Below are 22,495 nucleotides of genomic sequence, written 5' to 3' on the forward strand. Positions count from 1 at the left end.
AACATCCAACTTCTTCTGCAATGACCTTTTGAGGCTTTCCCTCCTTGTGGAGGGTGTCAATGATGGTTTTCTGCACAGCTGTCAGGTCAGCAGTCTTCTTCCACTGAACCAGACTGAGAGACCGATGAAAGGCTCAGGAACCCTTTGCAGGTGTTTAGGATTAATTAGCTGATTAGAGTGGGACACTTTGAGCCTACAATACTGAACCTTTTCACAATATTCTAATCTGAGATTTTGAATTTGGGGTTTTCATAAACTGTACGCAATAATCATCAAAATTATATCAAATAAAGGCTTGAAATATTTCACTTTGCATTTAATGAGTCTATAAAATATATTAGTTTCACCTTTTAATTTGAATTACTGAAATAAAATAACTTTTTCGAGTTTCACCTGTATATAGGTTCCTTGTAACACTAACGGGTCACATGACACCGGGGAGGGAAAATGGCTAATTGGGCCCAATTTGGACATTTTCTCTTAGGGGTGTCCTCACTTTTGTTGCCAGCGGTTTAGACATTAACGGCTGTGTGATGTTTTATTTTGAGGGGACAGCAAATTTACACGGTTACACAAGCTGCACACTCACTCCTTTACATTGTAGCAAAGAGTCATTTCTTCAGTATTATAACGTGAAAAGATAGAATCAAATATCTACAAACATGTGAGGGGTGAACTCACTTTCGTTGCCAAAATATGCGGTGATGACCCCGTTTGATCAGTGTGCAGAGCAAAGCGTCTGAAAAGGATCTTTAAGAGGTGAATGCATAATTTGGCAGAGCAGATGATGAAGGCTACAGATTTGCATCCACCTCTTTTCTCAGAACAAGTGAGCGTTACCAGCCGCGAGCTGCAAGACGCAGACAGCAGAAACATCTGATCAGACATGAGTTACAAGTTCGCTACGTCAGAACTTATTCGGGAAAAAGTAATAATAGTATTGTTTTATAAAAAGTAATCCAAACTACTTTGCAATAAAGCTGTTTATAATTCTGGTTTATTCACGTAAATAACTCGAGTAAACACAACCACACAAATGACTGGAAAATACAATAAAGAAGAAAATGACAGTTAGATAAAGAAGTAAACAAACAAATAAGCAAACAAACTCTCTTGCAAGTACACAACAGCTGCTTTCACAAACTTTTTAATTCTATCTCTTTTTTAATTTGATTAATTAAAAGCAATATTTTATGGTCAACTTGATCGCCTGTGAAACATAAAGTAGACGTATCGCAGGACGGTCGCGTAAATATCTCCTCACTGACATTTAAATTGAGATCAATTTGTTTTGTACGTGGGGCTGCACAAATTAAAATCTATAAATAAATAGTATAGTGTTGAAAAACCAGTTATGATCACACTGATTGATACTCTATAGATGTAAAGATCCGAGTCTAAGCTTAAAGGAGTCTTTTGATATTCTATGTTTTTCATATGACATAAAAACAGCAAAAACAAGTATTGTCTCCTGTGCATGTTCATTAAAAATCTCCTTTTGTAAAGTCCGATCTGTCCACCAGGTGGCAGTCAGCGCTCAGATTTCCCACAGTCCTCTGAACATCACAGTTGCTTCCATCAACACTCTGACTGACTCGTCGCCTTTATTTGACAGGGTGTGTGGGGGGAAAAGTTTTGGAGTTTAATATCTGCTTGATTATTGGGGTCAGGTTTGTGTCCTTGAGGCAGAGGAGAGTTTAATCTAACAGTCGCTTCTTGTCTGTGTTGCTTCCCCCAGCCGATAAGGCGTACAGGGACATGAAGGTCCTGAAGATGAGCCAGTCCATCATCGTCTCAGGGGAGTCTGGAGCCGGGAAGACCGAAAACACCAAGTTTGTGCTCAGGTGAGGATGACGCTGCATCTTTATGCGCCGCGGAGACGCGAGTCTCTGACAGGGACACGTCTGAGGATCACAGGCTTGAAAAGTTTTTCTCTTCAACTTGGTCACATATTTTGAAGTTTTTGAATTATTTGTCTCTTGTAAATCGTTGCATCTTCATCAACAGGTATTTATGCTGAGTTTATTTTACCCAATTTAATCTTAATTTAATTCTGCATGAGTTAATTATGCACATCATGTCAGCTTTTGCAGCACGTTGTCAGTGATCTTCAGACAGTCAGTGTTATTAATAGATACACATATTGGAGTTGGACTAATGTTTGGGGGGAAAAAAAGTATTTTGACGGGTGCAAATTAGGTCTGAGCCACTGGCTGAAGCCATCTACCTCACTGATTCGTACTTTTTGTACACACTAGTAAGGCTGCACGGTATAGTAAAAAAAAAAAAAATCACTTTTCAATTATTTTGACAGATACTATGATTTGCGATGTAACATACAATTAATGGGAATTATTACAATTTTCATTTTCTTACATCTAGTGATGTAGATGTGTCGACAGGCGTCTCTGCAGCACTACAGTTCTTCATTATAATGTTCTTATGTCACCTTACCTAACCTAAAAAAAATACAGTTTATCGCACTTGGCCATACTGCGATTTCAATAATATTTCTATAAATTGAGCAGCCCTACCTCACTAGTCGTTGTGACCCCAAAATATGTGAAAATGGGGCCCAGGTTTAAAACGAAAGGGTAACTTACAGGGCAGATAAGTGAAGCTAACCTGGAAGTACCAAAAACCTGCACTTCATCAAATAGCCCCTTGAGGCCGGCTCCAAAAAGCGAGTCAATCCCAACAGAGACCCCCCGTGTCAACATGGCCAACTTTCCAGCAGAAATAAACATGTTTACAGCCTGGTCCAGAAAACTGTTTCATTTTCGGGGCCGCAGGAAACCACGTGAACAGAAGTCGTTCATAAAAATGTAGTTATGTCAAATACATACAAATATTTTAGATGAGTCTGATTATTGATTGATTTTTCTAATACTTAGTCTCAGTATACCTCGATGAGCCATAACATTATGACCGCTGATGGGTGAAATGAGTGAACGCACGGCGACAGGGTCATGGGCGGCCAAGGCTCATTGAGGCACAGACAAACCAGTTGATGCTGGTTCTGATAGAAAGGAGTCAGAACACACGGAGCATACAAAGTGGAGTCCAGGCGTCGACTGGTCAGGGCTGTTTTGGCAGCAGCAGGTGGTCATAATGTTATGGCTGATCTGTGTTTATAGATTTGATAACGTAGAAGGTTTCTACTCCCTCTGATTTTAAAGTACAAGTCAACAAAACCCCAAACTACAACCTCAGGAACACAGTGGAATCCGCCCTGAGCACAGATTTTTAAAGGTTTGGCGTGAGTGTTGCTGCTGTCACGTCCGTCACCCTCTCCAAGCGCAGCCTACGGTCCCCGGACTCTAACGCTAAACTCTCCTCTGCTGTATGTTTCTCCCGACAGATACTTGACAACCTCCTATGGAACAGGTCAGGACATCGACGAGAGAATAGTCGAAGGTCAGATTCGCCTCCTCTCCTCCTTACATGAGCTGCAGCTATTGTTCATACTGTATGAATTTGTGTTTGTGACTCCAGTTTTTCCGCCTCTGATCACGCAGCAAACCCGTTACTGGAGGCTTTTGGAAACGCAAAAACTGTCCGGAACAACAACAGCAGTCGCTTCGGAAAGTTTGTGGAGATCCACTTCAATGAGAAGGTACTTTAAACAGTTTTTATGTAAGAATAATAAGAACATTAAACTTCAGAGTTTGTCTCATGAGCAGCCTGCAGATGATGTTTTACAATGAGAAGGAATGAATTAAATATGATGCCTAATAGCTGTGGCGATTTAGCATGAGCTGTTTTATATTGATCTTTATATGTAGTGTATGAATATCTCTGCATTCATGAATAAACACAATAATCCCTGTATCATCTCAGATGCTTACACAGCAACAAACAAACAAACTCTGATGAGGCCTCTGTTTTGTCTCTGCATCTGTTGCAGCTGTGTCTGCAGACCTGCGTGCTATAAATCAGTCCCATTTATTGTTCATTGACTCATTGTGACCTGTTATCCTTAATATTTCCCAGTTTCATACTTTATTAACTGGAGTTTTCTGCATGTAAACCAGTATAAAATCTGATATTTCCATCTAAATTATGTCAGTAATTGGACGTGAGGTCGACGTGGTGCCCTGACGGATGTTATGAATGCAGTCTGCTGGGTATTAAAATGTGTTTCCTGTCGGTGTCTGTGTGTCAGAATGCCGTCGTGGGCGGCTTCGTGTCGCACTACCTGCTGGAGAAGTCCAGGATATGCAGACAAAGCCCAGAGGAGAGAAACTACCACATCTTCTACCGACTGTGTGCCGGCGCCTCCGAGGACATCAGGCAGAAGTTCCACCTCAGCTCCCCGGACACGTTCAGGGTACGGACACAGCAGAGTTTCTATTTAATTTCATACAGTTTTTATCTCATCTAGGGATGTCGTAACACCAGAAATTTAGTAGTCGATACTAGGGCTGCGCGATTTTAATCTGATCGCAGTTGCAATCGCGATGTCATCCTGTGCGATTACATAACCGCAAATAGGTGCGATTTAGTGCCGCTAATTCTTTAAAACATAGTCAGACTGAGAGGAAGGTGGTCCGGTCGCCGGCCATTTAACGTTAGCTGTGTCGGTGCCTTTTGTTGTTCAACATGTTCGACTTCTCATAAAGCCGATGGGCTCGTCGGTCACTTTTTATCCACGGACCAATCACAGCCCGGATGGGGCGGGGCATTAAAAGTAAAAGATTTCCTTCAGCAAACTTTCAAATGTTAAACATTATGATTATTAACGAGTTAGGGACCGATGCCAAAGGATGTAATGAATTAAAACAACCCGTAGAAATAAAACAGCTGGAACTGGATTTAATATTCTGGTGTAAAATAGTATAGTAAAATTCCACCATTTGAAAAATACTGACAACACTGCGTAGTGCGCAGTTTATATGTCCGAATATAAAACCCCAACACAACATGTCTCAGCAGCTTTGTGATTCACATTAGAATAGTTAAAACTTAAGTGTTGGTGGTCGCGCTGGTCATGTTCAGGGGGGTTTGTTTGTCCTCCCCCTTGAAAATTTTACTTTTCCCAGTGGAGAATATGTAATTTCACATCATAATTTTCCACCATATTGCTGAACAAATAGTTGGAAAAGCTCGAGCATATAATAAATAAACACACAAAGATCAGTCTGCTGGGGAGGAACTACAACCTTTAGATTTGGGGATTTAATAATTTGGCTGATTATGATGTGATTTTACATTTACTTTCTATAAATTGAGCTAATTCTGCTCAGCGGCACAGTCTGAAGGGGAGGGCAGATGTTTGCTATCACTTGTCCAGCAGTTGGGGAAACAACAGACAGACTTTTCTTAGTCTTTAGAGCACACCGTAACCGACACATACATTTACTGCCAGAATATTTTGCTCGATCGTTCACCGTCGCTTTTTGCCGCTCGGACAATCAAACACTTCGCAACGCGCCTGCCGAAGAACGAGGAGAGGAAGCGAGCCAAGCGAGGAGTGTGAGCATGAGAGGACAGATCTGTGCATACTTAATTATTTACTACTTACTTACATCATTTTCACAAACTCACAGGTGTGAAATGTTGAAGGCTCTGGAAGAAATCGCCCGCAAAAACTGATAAAAATTTAAAATATTAAGTTAACTTCACCCCGGTTTCCAAACACAACTCTGAGGTTCTGTAGGAAAAACGAGGATCGACTTGATACTGAAGTCTGGAGTTTCATAAACCCATGTGGGCCGGACGCGCATGGATATAAATCAGTCACAGAGACGTGGATGAACGCCACAGATGGATGATGGATGGGCAAAGCAGGGCGCAGTATTGATCAGGGAGCCCTTCCATCAAGTAGAAGACGTGGATCTTAAGAATCAGTCTGGTGATATTTCATATTTTTCTTCTTGTCAAGAAGTGAAAACCAGCAGAACGGATCTCCTAACAAGTTCAGTGTGTGATGTCTCTTCTTCCTCTGAGCCTCAGAGCTCCCTTGTTCTCCAGAAACTATAAAACCCCATCAGTGAGCCTCCCTGCTGCACCGGGTCACATGTTCCTTCATCACCACGAACACAAACACACACACTGTATTTTATTCTGACTCCGAGCAGAGGAGGATCAAACGGCCGTGTTCGCCATCAGGGTTGTTTACCGTTAAACACAAATTATTCACCTCCAGTTACAAACGGCGAAATGTACAGTGATGGCTGCAGTGAAAGTGGGTAATGCTCAGGTAATAGCTTCTACATTTCTGATGCTGCTCAAATGAACGAGGACGGAAGTATTGATCTTTGGCCGTCAGAGTTCAGTGTGTTGAAACGCTCGAAGAAACAGCAGAGTTTAAAGTACAGAAACTAGATGTAGCAAAGAACCAAACTTCTTTATTTTTCAGATAAAGTCAGAGTGATGTAGGTAAATGTGTGTGTGTGTGTGTGTGTGTGTGTGTGTCAATGCATAAGTGAAATTAAATTAAAAGGTTAATTAAATATTAAAGTATTTGTTGAATCCCACAGAAAAATGACTATATATACAGTCTATATTCACCCTTTGAACCCAAATGATGCAAATTGCTCACATTCTTCTCAGACTAATACCACAGAACAAATTGCATTACAACAAACAACTGTTTTGAATTCACTTTCACTAGTCAACTCTTCAGAAAAGCCGCTAAAATATGAGAACCGACACTCCACTCTGTTCGCCAGCTGGTCTCTAACTGTGTCTGTCTGCTGTTTGCTGCCGGGCAGGTTCGTAAAACTGCTGCTGGAAATGCGGCGAGACGCTCTGAGGCCTAAATAGAACAGTCGTAAAATCAAAACTATGAGCTAAGAGAGGCTAAAAAGCTGCGTAGAGCTGCAGTGTGACACCTCGTGTTTGATCCAACCTTTAACTGTAGAATGTAAAACTGTAAAAGTCAGTTTAAAACAAAACAAGCGTTGAGTTAAAAGACGGAGAAAGAGAATTACAGAAACAAGACATGTTGGTAGATTAATGCAATAACGAGTACACTACAAAGAAAAGAAACATTTTATTAATAATAATAACTCTCCCCGTGTTTATATATATTTTGCAGTATTAGATGCACAGAGTTGTATATGTAGGGGTGTAGGTGACAGGAAGTGATGCACACAGTTTTCACCAGACCAGAACTGACCAACACGCTTCAACTTTCAACAACAGATATGGAAACAAACGGGGTTTGTTCATCTCTTTTCTGCAGCTGCTTGCTACTGCAATAAACAATAACCTCGACTGGAAAATCTATTTTGTGGACATAAAATCCTGCCTGTATGTAATGGCAACTAGAACAAAAAGACTTGTAATAAACAAAAAGCATGGAGCAGATGCTTCCTTTTTCTTTGACCTTAGGCCAAAATTCGATCTTGAACAGGCTTTTTCTTTGCCCACCTGGTTCTCTCAGAAAAGAGCTGAGTCATACTCATCTGTTGGAGGAGAGGATAAATGTTTTTTTTTTTTTACAGACTCATCTCTTTGGTGGCAGCATCTCAATTCAATAGTCTATTCTCACCTGCGTCATTGTCGGGCCGACGCTCGTTCTGCAGCCCCCCCACCCCCCCTGCAGCTTATTACACCTCCCACAGTCGGTTCAACCGCTTCTAATGGCTTCATATATCTACTGTATCCTCTTCTGGTGGGAAAAGTAAAAAAAGATCCAGTGAGTTCCCGTAGAAGCAGCCGTGATGAACTCCTTAAGTTTAGATTGTAAGCCAGAGGGGGGGCGGCGGGGTGCGTTCAGGATAAGACATGAGAGAGCGATGCAGCAGCAAACACTTTAAGATGTGAGAGGTGTGTGTTACTTTGTGTGTATGCAGTGGTGGAAGAAGCACTCGGATCCTTTTTACTGGCGGACAAGTGGGAAAGTAATCAAAGTAAATCAAGACAGTTTATTTATAAAGCACATTTAAAAACAACCGATGTTGAAGAAAGCGTTGTACAATGTTAAGTAATTAAAAAAACTGACTAATCGGATAAAACGTACAACAATAAATAGAAACTGACTGACTCGAACGCCATATAGTGAACAGTAGATTTTAAGTTGAGGACGGTGGTACGCTTTTAAGTCCCCTTAAGAAGGCAACGATGCAAAGTAGGAAAGAAGAAAGGAAACGGACACAACGACAGAAGAGAGGAAAGATGGTAATAAAGGAGGATACAAAGGTGGAAAAAATAACATTCAGGGGAAAGGAAATGTGACAAGAAAAAAGGAAGTCATTGAGAAAACACAAGAGGAAAGGAAATGACAGGAATGAATGAAGGAAACGTGAAGAAAAAGGAAAGAAGACAGGACATTAAGGACACAAAAAAGGAAAGATGGAAGGAAGGACTAAAGAATGAAGGAAAAGAAGAAGGGAAACAAGGATCGAAAATAGGACTGAAATGAAACAAATATACAGCGATGGGAAGAACAGAAGGAAGGACTGTGAGTAAGGAAAAAGAAAGACGGGATGAAGGAAAGAAAAAAGGTGGAAGGAAATGAAGCAAGGACGGATGAAATGTGAGCTTACTTCACATTAAATGTCTTAACTCTGACCATCAGAAAAAAGTAATAGCACAATATATCTCTCAAAGGTGTTTTGGAGGGAGAGTTAAAGGAAAAGTACTCAAGTATGTTCTGGCGTAAACAGACTCCCTTTCCTGTGTCCGGGAGGGAGAGCGCACAGGAGCCTCGCGGGCGACACTGGAGTGTTTTTATTTTATTTTTAATTTTTTTTTTGTGATGAAAACAAGAGCAACCAAATGGAAAATGTGTCCCCTCCCATCTGCAATCTGTTGAAGATCTGTGGATGAGCGTGAAGGCCTCCGCGTGGCTTCTCCTGTAAGCAACGTTTTTGTTTACGCCCAGCTGCTCGGTCAGACGGACTCCGCTTCGAATCTCTCGTATCTCCGAACACACCTGGGAAGTCGGAGTCGTCATAAACTGGCTTATCTGCACAAAGCAGCAGGGCAGGCCAGCCGGTGAAAAGCCATTAAAACGGGTACAGAGTCGGTTTACAGAGTGGACGTGACTATTTAATTATTGAGACGAATTCCGAAGGGTGTCCACGCTGGTAGATGGCAAATCACTCGGCCACCGGTAATTTTATGGTTTTCAACTTTAAAGGCCTTCAAACTAAATGCTTGTCAGATTGTTTTATTGGATTGTCAGTGCTGTGTCTGACAATATTTTGTTCCTCTCTCCATCGTTCAACAGTTCTAAGCACTTTTGTCTTTAGCACAGACGTCGTACAAACCAGTTTGTTTCAAGCATTTGCCCTCAAGGACTTCAGGTGTAATTTCGGCCTTTTTTTAAACCTCACATATTTTAGTAGCTACAAAACGTTTTGGAATCTGTCTTCAACCGGAAGCCGCAAACCGGCCGCAGTGGCTGCCACGTATTGTGAGTTGTTGCAGGAAGACGACGGTGGAAACGAGGGAGATGAGTTTGTTGTGTGGCGGCGCTGCCATCGAGACTATATTTGCGAACGTTACTCCATCAGAACAAAGTCCTCTCTCAAACTCGGACTCACGAGATTTCAAAGCGATAATTGTCCTTTCCTGTTAGAAACCAAGTGGGTCACCGGGAGTTCCTCGTCGGGTTCATTTCCACGATGTTGTCAGATGGCAACAAGAAGCACTGACGGATTCTAAACATTCACTCATTTCAACACAAACATGTGAAAATAGTTCCCAGGTTTAAAAATTACAAAATGACCCTTTAACCTCCAAAGCATACAGCTACTTTCCTGCTAAAGCACAAAATTACACAAGACCTTGTGCAGTTCCTAATGTCAAACAGGTTTGTTGCACTTGATTGGATTTTGCAGACTATTAAGTGTAACTTTATAAGAGCTGTTTTCATCACTTGGTCAAGCAGTAAATCTGAAAGAATAAAGGACACTCTTTTGAGGACCACCATGTACATGTTTGAGACAGGGACGACACATGTTTGGGCCACTTCCATATGTGCAGTTCTGCTGCAGAACGAAACATCTTCACAAAAGCCAGTTTTAAACACGTGGCTCTACTTCGCTGTCATCCGCTCACAAATTCCCGTTCTTACGCCTGAAATCCACCGGACCGCGAGCTCTCTTCTGAGTTATGTGCGTGCTGCCTGTCCGAGCGGACACAGTGGGGAGAGAGAGAGAGAGAGAGGGAGTTTTGAAGCAGTTGCGTTGTCCGGCGCCAGAAACTGTGATGAGAAGAACAGAAAGTTGGGAACACTTGTCATAATTCGGTAGAAATGTGAGCCGTGAGAGGACAATGAAAAACGGGAATCTCCCGTGAGCTAACCAGAGCTAACCTCTGTGGCTCCGTCTTCACTTCTGTAGCTTGCAACAGCGTGCTGACCCCACAGAGGTTAAATAGCTGCGGCCCCCGCCAGGCAGTCAGACCATATGAAGCCTCTCAACGTCTTCTAGTATCTTCAACCAGTCCTGTTGCCCTTGATTTTATCGGATTACTTGGTGAGTTTATTAAAAAGTTAGCAGTTTATGCTCTACGATCTTGCCGTTAAAATGTACATTAAACTGGTTTTCACACTCTCACATGAACGTTTTTAATAGTGCAGCAGATTCACAGCAACAGAAAAAGACAGACGTCGCATTAATCTGTCAGGTGACGCTGCATTAACTGCATTAACACAAGTGTTTTTTCTGTTTGAACTCCTTGTCATGTTTATGTTTTACACACAGTAACAGCTGCTTTCTTTTTTTTATTAGATCTGTTCTGTAAGTAAAGTTTACAGTGTTGTTATAGTTGAACGAGGTTCAGTGTTAATCGTTGCTTTTTGTTCTCTTTCTGTTTGTTGCAGTACCTGAACAGAGGATGCACTCGGTTCTTTGCTTCCAAAGATACAGACAAACAGATCCTGCAGAATCGCAAGAGCTCGGAGGTACGGCACACCACAGCCTGACTCGGTTTCATTCCATCACTTCATCTTGTTTTGTTTTTCTGAACCATAATTCATAGAAGAAACGGATGAAGGATAAGTCCATAGAAGAAAGTTCCATTAATATTTTATTCAATATATTTATATATTCAAGGTCAAAGAAAGTTGGTTCTGATTAAATTATATTTTCTTTTTCTTTTTATTTTTTTTTTCTCAAGCCGTTCTTTTCAAGTTCCTTTTTATGTGTGCAAGACAGACTACCAACAGAAGACAGAGCAAGAGTGCACAGAGTGGATAAGAGAGGAAGAAAGAAACATTGGGCGGCATCAGCTCAAGTAATAAGCAAAATATCTCAACTCGAGGTAGCTGCCTGCCACCCAACGTTAGCTGTTAGGGAAATGAGATTTTGACTAACCAGATAATTAGCCGAGCAGTTTATTTAGATGCAGAGCTCAGCCAGGATTGGTATTAATATGGTAGAGTTTAGATTTTTACAAGGTGAGTTATTCAGGTCAGTGAACTCCCTCAAGTCCCTTCTTTTATCACCTGTTCCTGATTATATTTGACTTTAATTTTCCTTTAATTATATTTTAATTCCGTCGGTTTCTTTCTTGTTTGGATCTGATTAAAACCTGATGGTGTTTATGTTTCTTCCCTAGTAGCTCACTTTGTAACATGGAGTTTTGAAAAGTGCTCTATAAAGATTATTGTTATTATAACAGGGCACATAAGTTACTAAGATCACTAATATTTAATTTTTTTTTTTACTCAGTAGAAGTAATAAATCAGTATATTCACAACAACAATTTCAGCTTCATAAGGGACTCGCAGGATTAATCCATTACTGACCCCACTCATCATTTGTTGTCAGTTTTTGTAAGTGATTAATTGCGATGCACACAAACACAAGTGCTGCATCTCTGCGTTAACATCACTGTCTTTACATTTTTTGTGTTTTACTGCAGAGCTTTTATGCAGCACTTTTGTCAGAATATACCATTACTGAGATTATCAAGCACAACGTCCGTTTAAACAAGCTTATTTCAATAAAGATGCAGCTGGGAGATGAAAATAGTGCTTATGAATAACATGGAGAGAGACTTTAATTATTTCAAAATAAGAAATAAAATAATAGCAAAGAGTGTTAAATGACAGATTTAAATTTACTCTAGAACAATGTATTGTATAGGATCACTATAGGTTTAAATCCTAATCTGCAAAGTAAGTAAAAGTACTGGAGTGAAAGGTTCAACTTTTATCTCTGAAATGTATTCTAGTCGACGTGTAAGTGAGTCACAGGAACTTTAAAGTGTGCATTTGAGGATTATTACGTTGCTGTTGTTCCCTCTGTTTGTCTCTCAATCTCGGTTACAAGCTTATGCAAACTAAGAGCATAAAAAAGACAAACGAAACCTCTCCTCGCCCTGTGGGGCCACAACAAACTGAAACAGTCACTCTGCAAACTCCATTAGCGCCTCCTTAAACTGACTCGGCAGATTCAATTTAGATTTACTGCCTCCAGCTCCGGTTTTGTTCTCGCTTTTTCTCTCGGTGCGCAGGACAGTTTGCACCTTTGATTCGCACCCTGTCGTCTTCTCCGTTGCCTCCCTGCACGCTGTTATCTGCTAATCCGTTACATACTCTTTGTCCTTCTCTTTCACATCCTGGTGCTGTTTGCTCAGCTTCTCCTCTCATCTCCTCTGCAGAACAGATTTATCAGCTGTGATTCTGATTATTGATGTCTGTGTGCAGCTTTGGTGAGTCTGTGTGTAAAACTCAAATCCTGCGATAAGACTGCTTTCTGCATCTGAGAATTTAAATAGGAAATCAATGTTCTGTTTGATTTTCGGTTAGGTATCAAGATCCGGTTCCTAGTTTGACACGTTTGATAAGACACGCGTGTTTCGATTCTGGTTCCTAACTTTTAGCATATTTCAGTCGCGCTCCGGATTGGAGGGAACCCCTACTTAGACCTGGTGCAGAACATTATTGCAACACGTTGACGCCAATCACTGTATTTTCGTAATTGATTATGTCGATGAATCGCCCGCAGCCCTGGGGGTAAAACATAGTGTGACTGTAGCACAAGAGAGAACAGTACACTCTCGTATAGCGTATGAATTCAGTGTTTCGGTTTGAAGAGGAAGAATGTCAAGTGTTGCTTATTAAAAGTGTAAAATCACCAGCAGCGTTGTCCCTTTTTAAACTTTACAGAAAATCAGAGACGCGTAAAAATTTCCAGAGTTGGATAAAATTAAGTTGAATAATAAAATAAAATGAAAAGATTGTGTTATTTCGTCTTTTAAAAGTTACTCGGTCTCACTTTTAAAAAAAACAAACAAACAAAAAAAAAGTGATTATTGTGTTTTCCTTAAAGTGACCTATTTTCAGTCACATCTTTAATGTTACAGTGTTAAATATTCATGTTAAATGGCCAAAGCTTAAAATAATGAGGTACATTTTGTCGTGGAAATTATATTCCTGGCGAGGGGTTGAGTTGAATAATTGAGTTACAACAAACCGTTGTCTTTGAAGAATTTATTTAACGAAAGAGAATAAAGTACTAAAACACATATACAGCTGGTCCAGAGACCTGCCGCCCAGGGATGCATCATCATTTACGCAGTCTAGGTTTCTATGTTTTGGGGAACAGAGATCCTCTCTCGGCCTTGAATGAATATTCCAGGAACAACAAGAGAGGAAAACACCAAAACAATCTGACAGCTCTGACCTGAACCCTAGTAAATATATATATCTATAATACATAACGAGAATAGTAGTAATAATAATATTAAAAGATCATACATAAAAGAGAAAATGTAAGAGGACACAATTTTCTGCCTTAACAAATGTATTTACAAAAAAAATCCATGTGAGCCGAAACCTCACATTTCCCTTTGTTCCGGTTTCAACAGTTTTTTTCTCCATATTTATAAAATTATATTTTCCATATGTCGTCATTTCCGCGTAGCCCCATGCTCCTGGAAACCGCTGCGCTACGTCTCTCTGCACCGCTCAGCGCAGAACGACATGGCCGTCTTTTGAAGCTGAAGTTGTTCAATATGTCGCCAAGAAAGTGTTTTTTCTGTTGCGTCAGAAAAATTAAACTTCTGGTTAAACATGCTGGTAACAGAACCACAATATAGGGCTGGAAATGCAGCATAATAGGTCTCCTTTAAAACAAGAAATTAATAACGAAGCTAATTTGAGCTTTTCAGACAGATTAGGAGACGTTTAGTTGATTAAATAAAATAAATTATTGCACCTCCTAATTAAAAAAAGATCACGTCACGGATGAAGAAAATGAAAATGACAGTTTTCTAGAAAGTGAGCGAGACCTCCGGCACAAGAAAGTCAGTCTCTAAATATTTTTTCTTTAAGGTGGAACATTCCCATTTCTGTTTTCACGCTGAAGCGCATAACTCTGGTGGTGAAGGACTCTGTTTTACAGTTTGTTTTAATTATAACTTGTTCACACGTTGATTTGATTTGCTGCAATTTTTTGGCAAACAAGAAAACTTGTCCTCAAACAACTGAGGTGGAAAAACCAGACGGCAAAGCAGAGCTGCGTTTGAATATATGCATGTAATTATTCAGGCTTGTTGGACTACAGCCACATTAAAGATATTTCATAAGTGTTGTTGAGTTTTCTATCCTGGAATTCCTGGATGCAAACCAGCTCTGCTTATATAATCTCATAATGTTCAGAATAAGTTGTTCAGATGCTTATATTCAAATGGCAAACATTTTAATTAGCAGCCTGGCTGAGAGCCTCAGTGCAGCACAAAGACATCTAATGCGCCGCATTAATAAGAAAACCTCGTCATGTGAAACGAGCTGCTTCCTTTGCCTTCAGCCTTTGATTAATTATGAACAAGTATTCCATTACTGTTGGCTGTATATGGCGTTCCCCGCAGTTCAGCGTTATTAATTATTTTAGTCATTAAGAGGAACACGGACAAGAGATTGGTGCTCGTCGCTCCCTGCTGTAGATAAATTCTACTGAGACTCATAAATCCAATCCTGTAGATTCATAATAAAGTTTTTCATAAGGATTCATTCTGTAAGTCAATGCATTTGTTCAAATCTTAAATAATGTATAATAATTAAAATGTTCAAATTCTTTCACGCTGATTCATACCTGTTTAATATGTTTCCACATAAGTTGCAAAAAGAAAAAAAGAAGTGCTGGCTGTAGAGTGTCCTCTTGTGTACCAAACTGCACATTTTCTTTATTAAAACAAAATAAATAAACAAAGACATAGACAATGGTTAACTTTAAGGAGAACTAGAGAATGTGCATCTTTCAGATCAATTTGAGAAGTACGTATGATCTCGTCCCACATTTTATTGTGCGTCATGTAATGTGGGGAACCGGTCGTGGTCTTGACTGTCTTGACTACAACACAAATAAGTAGTACTGTAGTGTTACGTTACACGTTTCTATAACTCCTTTAACACTTACTTGATTTGTCATCACAATAGTTACACAAATGAAATCAATCACTTCACAAGAGGGGAGATTATGTTTAACTTAAGCGGACTAACATACAAGAAGATGTGCAGTGTAAAAACAAAACACACGACAGAAATGAATATTCTTAACTCAAAGTATTGTAAGGCAGCGCAACACCAAATAAAGTATTTTTCTTAAATGGTTTACCTGCACTGTAAAGATGGTAACGTAAAGTATTGTAAGACAGTGGTTCTCAAACTTTTTCTGCCACTTCGATCGTTAACAACACGGGTGATTTTAAAGCAAAATAGCAAAATAGCTTTGCTTACATCAAAAGCCTATGGCTGGACGACACGACCAAAAATGTTATCACAATAAAATGTTTCATATCTTTCGATGTCGATAATTATCACGATAAGTATCAAATCGTTATTTCTTTTGAGTTTAGAGGCTGATTTTTGCTCCTGAGTGGAAGTTGAAGAAACCTGATGGTTTATTGTGGTTTGAACTCGTCTTTATGGTCAGACACTCGAGGCCAGACAGCAGATCACTTGAAAAATCTGAGGCAGAAAATTCTAAACAAGTATGATAAAATCTTTGCCAACAAATGTGCACAAGTAAAATGAAGTTACTCAACAAAACTAACATCTTAATAAAATATTAAGTCCTAATTCATGTATGATTCAAGTGAATAAAAGCATTTGTTATATTGTTATTGGGAAAAAAAAAATATTGCGATAATTATTGTTAGTTGTCCAGCCCTAATCAGAACCTCCCCCCCGCCTTTTTTTTTTTTTGGTTTATGCCGCCACAGGAACCATATTCATACAACATCCATGCCCCCGCCCCCAAGTTTGAGAATCATTGGCGTCATAACATCCCCTAACATAACATCTGTAATGTAACCTCCCTAAAGAAACAAACATTTGTCTTGTTTAATTTCAATCAACACAATTTCAGACATAACGTAGCGTAAAACATTTGTTTAATTGTCTTCTCTTACTATACAGGTCTACACGTGTGGGTTTTGGGGACAGCTGGCCCCTTTAAATCCATTATTATGTTGGACATTTCCCTCAAATCATGCACTATGGAAATGTTGTGTTGCATTTTTCATGAATTTTTCACGTGTTGCATTTTTCATGAACAGCTTCACCTACAGCAGTAATTTTGAGAAATGTGCTGCAGCCTCTCACTGGTCTTAAACACGTTTATATCATGGCTCTGAAATTAAACTCACTCTTCAAACCAAGAAGCAGACATATGCTTTTATAATTGAGGTCGTAAGTATAAAGTTTCAGGAGCAGACTTCACCCTGATGGTTCAGGAGATTGAAATGGGAGTATGAGATGTGTCTAGTGGCCTCTCCACAGGCCAGTTATCTTTGAGTGTAGTGTGGATATATACCGTATACCCGCCTGGGAGTGTTTTATTCTCCTTACTTTCTTTTTCAGAAACTTCAGATAAGTGAAATACCAACCAGTCTACATCATACCTGCATTACGGGCATAAATATAAAATCTTAAAAGGCAGTCGCAGCTTTAAATGTGAAAATATGAGGTCTTAATTTCAGCATCTGTTTAATGGTCTCAACAGCTATAATCAGTTGCTTTACAGTCTATAAAACCCATCCACCTGATTATTTCTATTACACTTACCCCTAATCTACCGGTCCTCCTTTCTAAAGAGATTTATTTTAGATAAAGCAACCTCTCGTAGGAACCTGCAGAGATAAATAAACCGAGAGCATCCTGCAGGATTTGTTCAAAGGTCAATCTGTCTTAGGTTTCCTTGTATCTGTCAAAACGTATATAAATGTAATTTAAATTATATAAGCACTCGGTCCGTTTCCAAACGACAAACGGATAAGATGTTTGTTTTTTTGTTTTCTTACAAAGAAAATGTCTTGAATTTATTCTGAAGACAAGGGCAAAGCTCTGTTTTCTTAATTCATTAAGCGAGCACGACGTGTGATATCTGTGGAGGCATTTAGAAAGAAGCTGAAAGAAAGGTAGAGTAGTTAAACCTTTCTGGAAAAACAGACTGCAGGACAGCGGCCCCCAAATTGATCCCACATCCTTTGTTGTAATAGCTGCAGGCCTGTGCAACGCAGCTACCTGATGGCGTTTGAATGGGAGTCTTGTTTATACCGAGGAAGCACACAAAACAGTTGGATATGAGGAAGGGCTTTGTCTGGGGAAATGGCTTCAGAAAAAGTTTGGTTTTGTGAAATCCTTTTGCTTTATTTCACTGCTTCACAAAACAAGTCTGCAGAGACTCGGGGGGGCAAACAATCCTCAGCTTTGTGCCTTAACTCAACTCTCACCAGGAGGGGAAGAGCGGGCACCAGGGGCAGCTCAGAGAATATCCAATAAAAATCCTGCATTCACTTTAAAGTAGCCTCAAATTCAGGTAAGAAACGAGGAGATTAAACTTCGGGAGAACAAATATGTGAATGCTGGACGTTCCCATGCAGGAAACAAGGTGGAGTCTTTATCCCTCCCGCCTGGTGCTTCAGGTGAATCAAATCAAACGCACATAAGGATTATTTGGCAGATTTGGTTCAGGCCAGGTGTAGTCGCAGGTGCTCTTTGCTGTAATCACTGATAAATGATGTACTGTATGTCTCCTCACTGCTCCGTCTCATATCACACAGGATGACAAGGTGATGTGTTGTTCCTCCTCTGTTACATCTTGATATTGATGTGAATGTTGGGGGTCGCTGGGTTCACATCTCCTCTTGAGCGTCTGGGGAGGTTAATGCATGCTGATTTAACTTTCTTTCACCTCTGGAATGTGCTTTTATATGGTTTCCTTCTTTCCTCTGCTGTATAGAAAATATAGAGCTTTTTTTTAATCAAATGCAAATCTCATATTATTGCTTTCGTGTATCACAGAATGTCACAGTGCATATATATATATATATATACGCTTTCCCAAACCGTTTGTGTCGTCCCAGTTTCAAAAGCGCAGCAGAAAACAAACTGTTAATTACAAATTGAAAAAGTCTCCGGATGTATGGATTTGTACATTTTATTGTCTCGTCACAAGATGTAGTGTTTATTTGTCTAAAGTGCAGTTTATTAGTAAGTTTGCATTATTGACCTGCAGCCTCATTAGATCAATGCTTTCACAACTCCACAGTGTGCAGAAGGCAGTTGTTTCTAATTTGTAAGGATTGGTTTTTTAAAAAATCTTTTTCAAGCCCACACAGTTTAAATCCAGCTAACGGAATAATCGACGTCATCCAAATACTCTCCTTTACAAAATGTAATCAGCAGCTGTGAGTCAGAGTTTACATCAAAATATACATTGTGACAGACGGTAATGAAGTTAAAATACCCTTGTATGGCGGTATTTCTTAAGGAGCACAAATGTCAGTCTCTTGCTATTTTAAAGCTGCATCGCAACATTTCTGGCCACTAGGGGGCAGAAAGACGTCAGAACGAGCTCTTAAGCTGTAAGGATTTATGCAGGTTGAAGAAACTTTAAACTGGAGCAGTCATGCAAAACTTTTAACAGCCTTGTGAGATATCCTGCTAACAGACAAACAAACAGAAACATCACCTCCTTGGCCGAGGTAACGATGCAGTAAAGTGTCCAACAGAGCGAAACACAGAAACACAAACAAAGCATGTCAACAAGTCAACCAGAAAGCCGCCGAATGTTCTTTCAGCACTTTGGCATAATTCACCTTTTCTGATTATGAGCACCAGTCCAGACTCTGTTAAAGGTATAAAACGCTGCTTGCTGTCCTCACTTACCCATAAATCCTTGCTCTTTGTTGACTCTTCTTGCTTTGATTCACGCTCCCACCCCTAAATAACAAACATTTTGCCAGACAGAGGGCAGGTGTCTTTAGTGCAGCGGCATTTTGATTGGCATTTTTCTGACCTGGCAACAAACCAAAAGGAGAAACTTCGTTAAAGCTGCTCCCGATGTGGAAATATAAATAAAATCTGTATCGTCCAACGTGGCTGTTAGAGCTACTTAACTTCCCAGCAACAACAAAGATTCATCAGAGCTTTGCTTTGCAGCGACGGCTGGTTACTTTATCCAACTTCATGAGCCTCAGTGAAAAAGCTAAATAAATCCAGTGAGAACCTGAATAAATAGTTGAACCAAACTAAGGAGAATTAATTTTCTACATAATTCTATCACAAGAGGACGCAGAGTTGGTTGGCTTCTAGTTCAGCCCGCGGGTTTCATCACACTGTGACATTCTGGAGGGAGTTTTTCAGGTGTGCGTCTGAGTGTTTCCTGCTTCACTATCTTCGCCTTCTCTCTGCTGCAGATTGAGATATTTGATGCGCTCTGCTCGCTCTGCTTCTTAGTTTATTCAAGGAAAAAAAGGGAGCTACATGTGCCCAAAAGTGGTAGTTCTGGGTTACTGCAGAAAAACAAATTACAGTCAAAGACCGTTCATCAGGCAACTTACTAAAAAAATAAAATGAGATGATTCTCAAGGATGATTTTGAAGGTTAATGTCAGTCAGGTTTTTAAAATGTGTGCTTTTAACAAAACCACATTTTTATTGACCCGACCGCCACAGCAAGGAAGCACACAAAGACGAGAACAGGTAGAGAGGCAGGTATAAAGCTAAAGAAGGAAGTAATAAAGGTGAATGCTCTGGAGGGAGAAAGGAAATTGGAGAAGCTGAAGAAATGAAGGATAAAAGATGACAGTAAATTGAAATGTCAAATGGGGTTAAAGGGATGTGAAGTAAGCTGGTGTGTAGATTATTAGTTAGTCAGCCTTCGGTAACTGTCTGCACTCCGTCTTGTTTCTCAGCACACGAAGTCGGGCCCTCTGAAGGACCCGCTGCTGGACGACCACGGCGACTTCAACAGGATGTCTGTGGCGATGAAGAAGATCGGCCTGGACGACACGGAGAAGCTGGACCTGTTCAGGGTGGTGGCCGGCGTGCTGCACCTGGGCAACATCGACTTCGAGGAGGCTGGAAGCACATCGGGTGAGCTGCAGTGTACAAGTTCCTGTGTGGGTGTTTCAAGAAATGCTTCTCAGTGGAACCCAAAGTGTTCAGCATTCAGGAACCACACGGTACAAAGCTGAACTCGAGTTAATCCCACGGAGGCTAATCACTTTGTTGTGCGTGTGTTAATTAGATTAGTATCAAAACAAGACCTTAACTGAGACATTAGAGAGCTGAGCTAAACATAAATACAGGAAATAACAAAGCACAGATGTCAGATGTTGTGAAGCCGTAGTGGCACAAATGTGACATTCAGGTAACTTAACAACATGCAAACTGCACATTCTGGCAAGGACGCAGAACCTCAAAGGCATCGTTACAAGGGAAGACGTGACTCGCTAATGTACTGCGACGTGTCCGTCATCGCATTCATGCAACTATTTTAATGACTGTGTGGAAGTGGCGTGTACCAGCGACGGGAAATGTCCCCAAAATGTGAGAGTTTAAAGGTTTAAGGCGATACTCGTAATTAGCTTTAATTTGTTTATTTGTTCTAGTTACAACAGCCGAAAAGGTAAAATTGCGGCAAAGCGAGAGCTTCACATTTAGCTTAATCCACTGTGACTGGAATCGGACCCTGAGCTGGCAGGATGACCCTTTACGAGTCAATGTGACTTTAGTTTCCAAACTCTGGCCGGCCTGCGGTCTGTCGGCCAGGGTGAATCAAATGTCATAAAAATAAGCTTTAAAAGGGGATTCGCTTCTCAAGGTTAAATTAAACGCTCTGTTTTCTACCAACGGCTCCATATATGGTCATTTGCTCCGCACAGCAACGCTCAGTCTGCCTGTGCCGCTGTGACAGTGGGCTTTGAGAGGGGGCGCCTTAAAGAGACAGGATCATCTACAGCCGGTACCTGTAATGGAAAAGCGCTATTAGTATCATTAGTATCCTGTTAACCTGCTTCGCTGCTTCTCTGGTGCCACCTGTGAGTTTTCACAGTAACGTAATGTAATGATGTCATCACGAGCGTACAACATGATGACGCAAAAGACAGAGGAAGGAGCGCTCTAGCTCTTCAGAGCTTTAATTCACAGACAACAATGTGACTGTCGCCTGTGGTTGAATGAATCTAAGCATGTAGCAAAACATGACTTCTGAAACTTGTAAAACGATACGACACGTTAGACAAGCACGGTCAGTACAAAGTGCAAATCTGGAAGACAAATATAGAATTGATCTATTTATTGTTTATTTATTGTAAGTCTGCAAAATGTGTAGATGTCTGGCAACTTTATTGTAAATGTAAATGCTCCGTATTTGTATAGCGCCTTTCTAGTCTTTTCGACCACTCAAAGCGCTTTTACACTACATCTGCATTCACCAGTCATACTCATTCATACACTGGCGGAACGGGAAATGTCCCCAAAATGTGAGAGTTTAAAGGTTTAAGGCGATACTCATAATTAGCTTTAATTTGTTTAATTTGTTCTAGTTCCAACAGCTGCAAAGGTAAAATTACAAAGCGAGAGCTTCACATTTAGCTTAATCCACTGTGACTGGAATCGGGGCAATTCGGGGTTCAGTATCTCGCCCAAGGACACTCCGACCAGGGGGAGCCGGGGATTGAACTTCCGATTAACGGCCAACCCGCTCTACCTCCTGAGCCACAGCCGCCCCTGTATCTCAGGGGAAACATCACCAAACCCAAATTTTAATGGGTTTCGATAAAACAAATGCTATAAATAAATTTTAAAATATGCTAAAACACACCAAAATAAATCTAAATAATCAATCAAATAATAATAATCAACAAAACGTTTAGAAACCAGTTCAGTTCATTAAGTTTATTTAAGCTGACAGAGGGGTTTTAGACTCCTGGTCAATGGATGGTTGTTAAATAATCTTTTATTTAAGTTTTTGTTTGATTTGTTGCTTTTATTTTGTCTGATTTTAACTCGTCTTGCTCGACACGGAGATCTTTATTTTACTTTTTTCCCCTTCTTAACGGCGCCAACCATAGAATTTAATGTATGAAGGTAGACCCTACCCATTTCTCACTAGTTTCTTAGGTTTTACAAACCAAACAATAAATTAACTTATCAAGAAAATAATCAGCAGATAAATCAGTGAAAAGAATCATTAGTTGCAGCAGTTAAAATTGAGCTTGAACTCTGCAAGAATAAAATGCTGCTTAAACATTCATGCTTGGGTAATAAAAAAAATGGACTTACCTTTTGATACTTTAAG

At 40.2% G+C, this 22,495-nt stretch overlaps 1 protein-coding gene across 2 annotated transcripts in view; it reads left to right on the top strand.

The window, feature by feature from the left end:
• The window catches only part of myo6a (myosin VIa), a 173,263-nt gene that overhangs the window by 43,049 nt on the left and 107,719 nt on the right, over positions 1 to 22,495 (top strand). For both annotated transcript variants that reach the window (XM_046060244.1, XM_046060243.1), the window contains exons 6-11: positions 1,739 to 1,844; positions 3,362 to 3,417; positions 3,519 to 3,616; positions 4,166 to 4,330; positions 10,781 to 10,861; positions 20,106 to 20,286. In XM_046060244.1, coding sequence (XP_045916200.1) covers positions 1,739 to 1,844; positions 3,362 to 3,417; positions 3,519 to 3,616; positions 4,166 to 4,330; positions 10,781 to 10,861; positions 20,106 to 20,286 — 687 coding nt within the window. The remainder of the gene's footprint in view (positions 1 to 1,738; positions 1,845 to 3,361; positions 3,418 to 3,518; positions 3,617 to 4,165; positions 4,331 to 10,780; positions 10,862 to 20,105; positions 20,287 to 22,495) is intronic.

Source organism: Micropterus dolomieu, linkage group LG10, assembly GCF_021292245.1.
Source record: "Micropterus dolomieu isolate WLL.071019.BEF.003 ecotype Adirondacks linkage group LG10, ASM2129224v1, whole genome shotgun sequence".
Classification (NCBI taxonomy): Eukaryota; Metazoa; Chordata; class Actinopteri; order Centrarchiformes; family Centrarchidae; genus Micropterus; species Micropterus dolomieu.